This window comes from Berghia stephanieae, chromosome 3 (genome assembly GCF_034508935.2).
Source record: "Berghia stephanieae isolate SIO BIC M18660-M18661 chromosome 3, UCSD_Bste_1.3, whole genome shotgun sequence".
Lineage (NCBI taxonomy): Eukaryota > Metazoa > Mollusca > Gastropoda > Nudibranchia > Aeolidiidae > Berghia > Berghia stephanieae.
This window is the reverse complement of record NC_088362.1, coordinates 69,657,023-69,667,862: the sequence shown is the minus strand read 5'-3', so window position 1 is coordinate 69,667,862 and position 10,840 is coordinate 69,657,023. Positions and strand designations below refer to the sequence as shown.

Sequence of the window (10,840 nt, the reverse complement as noted above, 5' to 3'; positions counted from 1 at the left end):
AAAGTCATCAATGTTCTCATTGATCGAACATTAACCTTTTTCAAAGTTCCCATGTAATACATATTGACCTTGCCTTGTAATCATGTATTTATTATTGATTTCTCCTATATTTATTGTTTAAATTGTTCTCGTATATCAACACAACGCTTATATTGACATTTTACCCCACTGCCCCTATGATATATCCGTTCTGCACTGCACTGTATTATTTTGGAGTGCGTAGAGATTCTGATAAAGTTTCCTTTTATACGATTGTTCTCTTTTGGCATCTGTGCTAAATCAGATTAAAGCTGATTGCATTTAATTTAACAATATTATCTGTTAAACATTTTATTGGTAAGAATTGTTTATGATGGAATAGAATTGAAATGTTTTATTTTTACCATTACTTTAATACAGGAACATGTGAGAACCCAGACAGTCCAAGGAAAAATGGGATGATGATGTTTGATAAGTCATCTCTGCCAATGAAGGCATTGCTGCATGCCTGCTTAGATAATACCAACAAATTCACCTTTCATCTCATCAAATAGTGAGTCATAGTTGATCTCTTAAATCGTGAGACTTACTTTCTTTTCAAATTGTCTCATATATTTTGATATAGCTGCTTACTTATCCATTTTGACCAAGAGGGCTATATTTAGACACAAGGTTTGATCCAATTTGTCTAACAATTTAACATGATTTTTTTCTCCTTTCATTCCATACTTTCCATTTCTTTTCTTCTCTTTTCCTCTTGGCTTTTTGTTTTAAATTTTCTCACAGAGGGTGTTGTAGTTATTTGGCCACTAAAAATGTTATATTTTATTCTAGTTATAATACATAGATAAAGTAAGGGGATGTTTGGACTTATGGTTAAAATTCGTTCTGATCCTTAAATTTAATTATGATGGCCTAGCCCAAAACGAGAAGGAAGTGAAATCAATGAGGTTTTGTTTTTGGGTGATTAAAATTTGTATTTACCTTATTGTAAAATCTGACGGTATTTAATTGATTTGACGTATACCTATAGTTATGTTAATTTCTCCTTTCTTTAGTTTACTGGACAGAGAGGAGCTAGGAGATGATGCTTACTCAAAACTTTCAGACCTGGTTAAGCTCAGTTCTGCCTCCACCTTAAGACATGACTCAGAAGGTGAGGAAGAAAGTCAAGGGAGGATCGCCTATTCTAGTCAAGGTAAAACAAAACAAAAAAAAGAAGAAATAATAGCTTGATGAGCTTTTAGAGATATTGGTGCATAGTAACAATGGATTGCTTGCTTTGATTTGGACCTGGTCTATTATACAGTGGGTCTTTATAAAAATATAACCCAGTAAAGAATTAGAATTGATCCAATTCTAGTGTCGATGATGAAGACAGTTTTATTTGTTTTTAAAAATCTTTTTTTCTGGTTTCTTTTTTTTTTTCTTTTATTTTTCTTTCTTTTTTTTCGGGGGGAGGTGGGGGGGGGGGGGGGGGGGGGGGGGGGGGGGGGGGGGGCACAAAGCTTGACTAATAGCAATATGAGTAAATTTTGTTTAAAATTCAACATGATACCTTTGTTTTTCATTTCAATATTGTGGCTTTGTGGTTCAAATTTATGATCCTAGTTGGTTTGTGACCTGTAACTCCCAGGTTCAAGTTCTGCAATTATTATTATTATTATTATTATTATTATTATTATTATTATTATTATTATTATTATTATTATTATTATTATTATTGTTATTATTATTATTGTTTTATCATCATCATCATCATCATCATCATCATCATCATCATCTGTATACCATCTTCTTATCCCGTGTGCTTCTCAATTACTTCGTCACATCTTATCTACCTTAAATGACAGATGAAAAAGAGGCAGGTTCCAGCCTTGGGAGCGAGTCCGATCCTAGCTCTGTCCTTGACCTTGAGAATGTTCAGGCTGGTGCAAGTAGTGATGATATTGGATGGAGAATATGCACAGGTAAATAAATGAATACTGTATGCATATTTGTGGCTTGATCATAGACAGTGGACAGATCTGAAGAACTATTTAAAAATCAACTTTCTTAACTAAAAGCGGTTTTATATAAGGCTTGGGCTGTTGGTATTGACCAACGGGGCGCTAGCACCTGTTTCTGGAGTGTATTACAAAATGTTTTGGGCTCTAAATCCTTCTTTAGTCAGCAGTAGAATACTGCAATACTTAACAGAGAATCATAAAGACAGGAGAAGAGGTCTCAGTATATCTTGTCAGGATAAATGATGGCAAAAATTAACTCTAACAAGACATAATGAAACCCTCCTCTTTTAGGTGGAGTGTCTGAGTCTGTTAAATTTGGTGGAGATTACTTTGCGATATACATGCGACCCAAATGTTGCTTTCTGTTTAATGCTGCAGAAACAGTATAGATTCTGTCATATTTGTTTATCATTCAACCAGATGTGGTAGACTGGTCAATGGTTCCTCTTGGTGTCATTCCATCTCTTGAAGAAGAAGTTGATGATCAGGAAAGCAACAGTGAAGAGATGGATGATGACGAAAATGATGAGGATGATGATGATGGTGATCATAATCACAGTATTGATAATGATGATGATGATGATGATGAAGCTGATAATGAAACACATGTCAGAGACTGGAAAAGATCACGAAGGAAAAGATCTTTTGAAGATAATAATGATGGTCTGAACCAGAGAAGGTAAACAATTTCTTTTATTTAAATAGATAGATGTGTTCATATAGATAGGTTACCCATGCCAAGTATGTTTCACGATCTTTGTTAATTCCACCAGCAGGCAGTAAGGAACAGAAGCCTCATTTTATTTGGTAGATGTCATCTGGAAGCTGCCCTTTTTTTGTAGTTTACTCTTACAAAAAGTCAGTCCAATTGCTTTTAGTTTTAGGTTCTACTTTAGTTCTCTGTTTGAATTAGTTTCCTTGTATGACTGTCTGAACTGTCTCTTAGGCACTTGTAAGCATAGTGTATTATAATTTCTTTTATCTTTTAACTCTCCAATCTCATTGGATCTGTTATTAGGTGGTATGTTGCAATGTCAATTTTTAGAAATATGACCATACATATATTATATCCTTGTCCAGCCAAAGCATTGGAAAAATTCCTTCTTGATTTGGCTGCACCGTAAAAAAAAGCGTAATCTCCCTCCTAAGGCCAGTGATTACCTGTAGCAGTGATCTCAGTCTGGCCGGCTAATTTTTTGTTTTTACCGGCCTAACGACGATCATTACAGTTTTTTAGGTAACAGTTGGATAAAAGGTAAAGGGCTTTTTCCCTGATCCTCCATTTTCAGTGCACTTCATATTACTATTACTTCATTTAACTCAATATGCCTAATTCAATGCATACTTTATCAGCTTTAATATTGAAGATAAGGGCAACATAGTCTAAAATCTCACTAGCCTAGTCCAAGCATCGCTGAAACCTTTAAATATCTGTTATTTCTCAAATCATGATTTCTCCCAACATTTATCAGGTTATAACTTGAGTGACAACTATTAAAAAGGAAGAGTTCAATGATAGCATTAAGACTGGGCTTTTTGAATATTTTAATGAAAAAAATATTGCCTGTAAAGGGTTAAATTTAGTACATATTTTCTTGACCAAGTGATACACACATTTCCATTTTAAATACTCACTTCAAATAACTCTTTATTGTTTTATTTTTCAAACTCTTTCCCAGATCAAGTCCCAAGCGTTCTACATACACAGTAAATGATACTGAACTCTTGTGATATTTGAAGACAATAAAAATGCTTTAGCGATTCAAACTAATTGAAACACTTTGGTGATTTTTTCATGATTGACTTACAGTTTTGGAAATTGACACATTATCATGAAACTTTTTTTTCTGTAGCATTTCTTTGATTTCATCAGTGATCCAGATAGGTATTTGAAGTGTGTGATGATATTGTCCATGTTATCTGTTGCACAGAACATATTTGAAACTGTGAAAAGGTTGTTTCATGATGTATGTGAAGTGAGGTTATTTATTCAATCTAACAGTCCAGGAGTCCACTATATTTAAAAAAAATAAATAAATGATTTTCTTTTGAGAAGTTTAACAACACTTGCAACACGCATGCGTCATTTAAATGCCATAAAAAGTAAGATAGTAGGCTTAGATAAAAAGGAAAACAAATGTGTGTGATAGAAGAAACATACTTTTACACAGTCTAAGACAAAAATCACAGCCTCACCTGGATCTTTGATGCAAATTAAAATGCATATTATATACTCTAACAGATATTAATTAATGCATTCAATGTCCAATTCATACATAATATAAATCAACATATATTGACATAAGGCATGTAACCGAGTAAACAAAGAAAATTAAAATGCATGATAACAGTGGCCATACTCTAATGACATGCTGTGATCCCCAACTATGGACATAAAAAAAAGGACCTTAAACAAAGTGGGCGTGGTCCTCTTTTCATTTGTTAAAATACGATGACTTCCACCATGCACAGAGCCATTTCCATTTTAATGGAGCACTGGGTCTAAATCTTGTATTTACCTTAGATACCTCTTAATTCTCTATAGAATATTCTCGGAAGGGTTTGCGATTTTTGCAATCGTAAGAGTTGCTATGATATAAATCTTTATCTCAATGATAATGGTTAATGTTAGGCTAATAAAATACACACTTGTTTCCCTTATAAACACTAAATTAGTTTAAAACTAGATCCAAAAATTCCTATGGAACGATAGACTTTTAAACAAGTCAATTTTAAAAGTTTCATTTCAAACTTATATGTATGATATGTATGATTTTTCCAAATAATAATCGTCACATAAAAATATTTTTTTGTTTCTAAATAACCTAAAGTATTTATTTTATAGCAAATAAAAACAAGCTGTTTACAGTCAACAGTTCCGAAGTTACTTCCACCTTGTTTTTACACTAGTGTTGGGCGATATCAGAAATTTTCGATATCAATACTATATGACATAGCAGCGATACTGATATTTTAATAAGAAATATTGATTATCACTTCCCTCGTTTGATCTTATCTATGGAAACAGTGACTGTTATCATGTGCAGCTCGATTGTTGCATGTATGAAGCATGATGGTTTTGTAAATATAAGAAATATAATTCTGTGAGAAACATCTGTTGAAAAAGTTGATTAATTTTGAATCGAAGCGAGGGAAAATAGCAAAAAAGATAGTGCCCCGAGTAACTAATCATCAGACAAAAAGAGTGTATTGATAGCCCGATCTTCCTATTCATGAAACAAAACGAGCCACTTCTGGTATGACACAGCAATAACAGCTGATTGACCCACAGCAAATACCTCTTCGTTGGCCATCTAGTCATATCCACGTCCCCAACCCAGGATTTTCTTTCCACCTTTGTGTACAAAAGTATTCCGTCCATCTAGATAGCAAGTACCCTTGATAGTTTTCTTATACAATTCACAACACACAAGGTGGCTCTGTGCTTTTAATTGTAAATCTAGAATTTTTTGACTATCCCATTTTCTTCCTTTTAACTGGAGCTGAAATCACCTAAAAGTATCATAAGGGCCAAAATAATTCATGAAGGAATATTTTACAGGGCATAGAAAAATTTTATCAAATTTTGAAATAGTTATAGATACATATTTTAAAATTAAAAGGTGTGAATTTGTGCCTTTTATTGTTGAAATGCATAATTGATTTTTATAAGTAACAGTTTTTAAAAAAAAATATTTTGCAGCAGAATACAGAAAGGAAAATTTCCTAATGTTCATGTAACAAAGTAAAAATTCTAAATATAGCACACTTCTTGATGATGCATGATACTAGTTACAGGCATCGTTATCGGATCATTTTGTATAATAAAGGTACATCTCATTTAAATGTATGCTGTTTGTTATGCCTTTCAACAGGCTCCCATCATCGTAGCATACCAGGAAATACCGTCGTTCCTCTTGCAGAGATTTTTGTCAGAGAGGGTTACATGAATGGGGGACAGGCAGAAGCCCCAGTACACGGTGTTCCCCCTTTGTTTATTGATGTAGCAGCATTTGTCACTACCCGGGCAGTCTGCATCAACCTGACAAATATGAAAGTCAGTGCCATATGGAAGCATGGGGCTCGGAGGGCACTCTCCAACCTTTGGCCCTGCTGTCAACACAGACTCTGGCAGAAAAATTAAATTTGAAAAAAAAAAAAAAATAATAAGATTATATTGTGCATTGCCATGATTTAACCATATTTAGCGCTTTTCAAAATGCTCAATTATTCCCCCAACAGGTCATATGCAGACTTGACAAGTCTCCTGAAATTATCAGGAATTTCCTTATATTTATTATTCTCAATCCTTATTTCCCTGTTTAATTTCCTGCTGTCTTCCTGATTTTCGTTTATGTACATCTTCTTTTTCATAATCATCATCATCATCATCATCATCATCATCATCATCATCATCATCATCATCATCATCAACAGCAGCAGCAGCAGCATAATCATAAGCGTAATCATCACATTATAATTCACATTTTATAGTTGCCTAAGTGATATCCCTTTTTTATTTGGTTTTGAATAGTTGGCAAGCCCATGCATGATATTTTGAATTACAGTTAAAACATACGGGTATGTTGCCAGCAGCATCGGTGCACGGAGAAAGATATGGTCACACACACAGAGTGGGGCGGGCATGAAGTGGTTGCACAGTCAATCTCTTTGGCTTTGATGGATAAGATGGGTTGTCCTTTGGTGGTTGGGTTTCTCAGGCCACACAAGTTGCCAGAACTTGCTGAAAGCGTTTCTGTAGGAAAAATCAGATATATAGGTAAATTAAAAATAAAATGCTTTTCTTCTTCTTCTTATTCCTCTTCTTCTTCTTCTTCTTATTATTATTATTATTATTGATAATAATAATAATAATAAAAAGAAGAAGAATAGTAAAGATAATAATAATGATAATAATAATGACTTGACTGACTTTTGCTTCTTAATCATCCAATCAGGAAACCTCGGCTGCCTCTATAATTGTCATTGTCAATTCTTTCCCCAGTTCACCATCTTTTGCTGTGGAAACTAATGTCAGAAGATCTTCCTTTGATTTTAGTTCTTGGTTGTTTTGGAGGCGTTTTAGATCTCTATTTAGGACAATGCGAATTGACATGGGTGGTCTGCCTTTGTAGTTCATTTGTCTAGATGGGGTGAAAAAAGTATTCATGGCTTTATTAGCTGGTATACTTTCATCTCTTCTGAGTATATGCCCAAAAGTCGCCTCTTGCTTCAAGGGTTTAAATAGATAAGAGTCTTTCATTGTACTTTACGTTTTTTGTTTCTTTTTGTGGTGCATACAGTAGTATATTCAGGACTCTTTTTAAATCGTTTTCTGTGGAGTTTATCAAATTTTTTTTCTCTTTGATTCTGGTCAATGCCCATATTCCGCAGTTGTACATAAGCACTGATTTTACAAAGGTTTTGTGTATTATCTTATTTTAGGGCTCATTTTTATTTTATCTTTTCTAATCCATATGTATAATAATATATTTAGAGTAATAGTCGATAAACTTTTCTTCTTTTTATCGTCCTTGTCTCCAATTAGAGATCCTACTTTTTTGTAGCTCTCCATCCATCTTCCTTGATAGTAATGTCATATCTTTTTGTCTGCATTTACGCACAGTTGGCTTTTTTGTAAATCTTCTTGGACATCTTTTATACTGACTTGTTTGAGGCCAATATAAGGATTTACACACATCTTTTAAAGCATTTTCTAGGCAAATGAGAGATAAAACTGGGCTCAAACTGCCTCCCTGTGGCGTCACAATGTTTCTAAAAATGATTTTTCTTCTGATGCACCGTTTATTTTGGGCGTTATCCGAGTTTCATTTATCAGGAATCTTGCTTAATCTAACTTACTCTTCTTGAACTATTCCTTTTATAATCTTTAAAGAGGATTGGCAATTGATGGTATCGAAGACGGCAAACATGTTTGTTCCCGTGATGACTATTTCTGGGATTTGTTCTGATAGGGATTTGACAGCAAGCAATTTATAGCTCCAAACTACATCTGAAGTACTTCTCCCCATCCTGAATCCACTTTAACTGTCTAACAGATAATTTTTGATCGACGATAAATTTGTTTTTAATAATAAATGCACATCGAAAGCTGGTATTTTGCTCTATGATGTTTAATTTTCTCCTCTTTAATATGATGTGAAAACATTACATGTTTTTGTTATAAATTGTTGGGCTATTTAAATGATTTGATGTTTTGAACCTGAACTTATTAATGAAACCGAGTAGAATCAATTATTTTTAACATTAAACCTTTACAAGTTGACTGTATTCTCAGTTGAAGTATGTCTAACCATTTTTAAGAGAGCAGTGACAGCGATGCCACTCAAGCTACAATTTAAGTATTGCTGTAGATTAGGGACCCAATGTATAGCGCTTTGAGAATGTTAAGTGGATATTACTCGATATATGTGTGTGCATGACATAACCAGTCAGAAGGTGAAAATTTTGGATTTGCTTTTTTTTTTTTTGTTTCTTCTGAAAGAATATGCTCCCCAGAGCATTCTAAATTTTATTTGAAGTAAATCGGGTGATTTTTCATTAAGTTATGGCCAGATGTATGGGAAAGGTATCCAGCAACTTTTCTCAAATCTCATACTTTTTCAACTTGACTAGCTGTAAAAATATTTAGAAGTGAAATTAAGCTTTAAATTTTCCCCTAGATGTACAAAACCGGTTGATTTAATCATTTATGACAAGAACTCATTTTTTATCAGAATTGACCTTCTAACTAAACTTGACAATATCTCAGTTCAAACCTTTTCACCACCCGACTGATTAGGTCATTCCCTGTAACATATTATATGCTTGTTTTTATGAAGCACACTCAAGGACTGAATTAACAACTTTGAACAAAGGATTAAAGAGTCTTATTGAGATACCAAAAGATAAAATGATATACCAAATGAAACAAATAAAATGCAAACAATCGGGGTATCATGATTTTAATTTCCTCCATTCAATATTGATAGTCATCTTCACTCTTTTTCTTAAAATACATTTCACCTTTCTGTCATCTGCCTTTTTTGCCAAATTGGGACCTAAAATTTGCCCAAAAAAACCCCCGAAATTTGCCAAGAAATTTGCCAAAAAGACCAAAATTTGCCAAAAAATTTGCGGAGGAAAACTAAGCGTTTCAGTAAAAATTAACTGCGATACAGAAAAAAATTATATAAAAGACAATATATTAAATTTAAGGACTTGAGAAATGAAATGACTGTGATTAGCGTTGTTACAAAGATTTTAAAGGATCATTATCCGTAGAGAGTAGCTTCCCTTGGTTTGGTCCCAGGCAAAGCTGCAACATTTCTCAAGTTTCGCACTTTTTTTTTCTCGTTTTTTTTGTTTTCGCTTCTTTTTTTTCCCCAAAATTTGCCACGCGATTTGCCAATTTTCCCAAAATTTGCCACGATTTGCCAATTTTGGGAAATTTGCCAAAATTTGCGGATCGCCCTGATATTTGCGGCCGCAAAAAATGCAGATGACAGACCTATAGAAAAAAATATCCTGTTGGTGTCTAGCATTTGAAAAATATTGAGACATTTTAAGATGCACTACAGATTAGTACTATCTACTACTACTACTCACAAAATCCGCCAGCCGTATATAACGTACCAACACACAAAACTATATGTAACATTGACGTTTATAGTCTGATTGATATAATTCAGTGAGAAGTAATCAACAAAATGACTGTCTTAAAACAATAACAAATAGCTGAGTGACGTCAACTTCATTCATTTTATATGAAGAGGGGGATTTTTTTATTGACACGAAAGGGTTAAAGCACGAATTAAATTAACTTACTTGGGACACAACCAGGAAGTGGAAGTGTTGGGGATATTTTGGACGTCGGCGTCCTCTCCACTAGTCGACATGTCAGTGGTCCTTGGCAATTCTGTGTGAAAATAGAATGATTTGGGCTCTTTTTATCGGTAACCTAATATATGGTGATTGAAGGCGCTGTCAGTTAAATTATATGAAATTTTGAGTTGTGAAAAGTCTTTCTTATATTTTCCGACGTCCTCTATGAAAAGGACAAATACAATCTTTCTATGAATCTCTTGAATATTTTCATAGATAATGTTATTTGACTTTAAGCAATCCTACTTCAAAAACATAAGGCCTATGTAGCAGAGGTTTGTCCCGATTTCTATTGCATTAATCAATAGCAATTGCTTTATACCCTTTGGAAATGACACAAGTCTATAGCAAAGTACTTTCCGACAGAAATAACATATTGGGTGCACCTCGTTTCATCAATATCTCAGCTCAGCCAACATCGTTTCATCGACACTGCCTAGACAATCGCCAATAATCAAACTATCTTTTAAAAGTAAACCGGATTCTCGTTTGTTTTATAACTTATCATTAGTTTGAATGGTTCCATGTTTGGGATACCTTTAAATGTCAAAGTTTCAGATAGGAGTCTAAACACCCATTTAGTAAAATAAATAGCATGTTTGTCAACGTGATATCCAAAGAAGAAAAAGAAAGTTGTAAATGGTGTGAAGGGTTTTCGTTGGATTGAGAATTTTTACTTTAACTTTAGTTGTACTCACACTTTATCTTACGTTTTTGATTCGATATTTACTTTAACTTTAATTATATTCACATTATCTTACATGTGTTCATTTGCTTCAAGAATATTATTGCTTGGGTGCCTGTCTGTCTAAACGGTTATCTATCACAAGTGATGCGCCCAACAATCAGTACCAGGACAATACATACCAGGCCGCTCTTTCCGTTTGTCAATATTGTGCAATTGTTAACTACTACTACTACTACTACTACTACTACTCTACTACTACTACTACTACTACTACTACTAC

General features: G+C 33.7%; 2 protein-coding genes across 3 annotated transcripts in view; one reads left to right on the top strand and one right to left on the bottom strand.

The window, feature by feature from the left end:
• Nucleotides 1-3,759, top strand: part of LOC144968322 (ribosomal biogenesis protein LAS1L-like) — a 17,667-nt gene extending 13,908 nt beyond the window's left edge. For both annotated transcript variants that reach the window (XM_078906571.1, XM_078906572.1), the window contains exons 9-13: nucleotides 400-532; nucleotides 1,038-1,177; nucleotides 1,833-1,949; nucleotides 2,409-2,667; nucleotides 3,668-3,759. In XM_078906571.1, the coding sequence (XP_078762697.1) occupies nucleotides 400-532; nucleotides 1,038-1,177; nucleotides 1,833-1,949; nucleotides 2,409-2,667; nucleotides 3,668-3,719 (701 nt within the window). In that variant the 3' untranslated portion in view covers nucleotides 3,720-3,759. The remainder of the gene's footprint in view (nucleotides 1-399; nucleotides 533-1,037; nucleotides 1,178-1,832; nucleotides 1,950-2,408; nucleotides 2,668-3,667) is intronic.
• LOC144968323 (uncharacterized) overlaps nucleotides 2,665-10,840 on the bottom strand; it is a 29,111-nt gene continuing 20,935 nt past the window's right edge. Inside the window, exons 8-10 of the mRNA XM_078906573.1 lie at nucleotides 9,816-9,906; nucleotides 6,568-6,744; nucleotides 2,665-6,116 (exon numbers count right to left, since the gene is read on the bottom strand). Coding sequence (XP_078762699.1) covers nucleotides 5,857-6,116; nucleotides 6,568-6,744; nucleotides 9,816-9,906 — 528 coding nt within the window. The 3' untranslated portion in view covers nucleotides 2,665-5,856. The remainder of the gene's footprint in view (nucleotides 6,117-6,567; nucleotides 6,745-9,815; nucleotides 9,907-10,840) is intronic.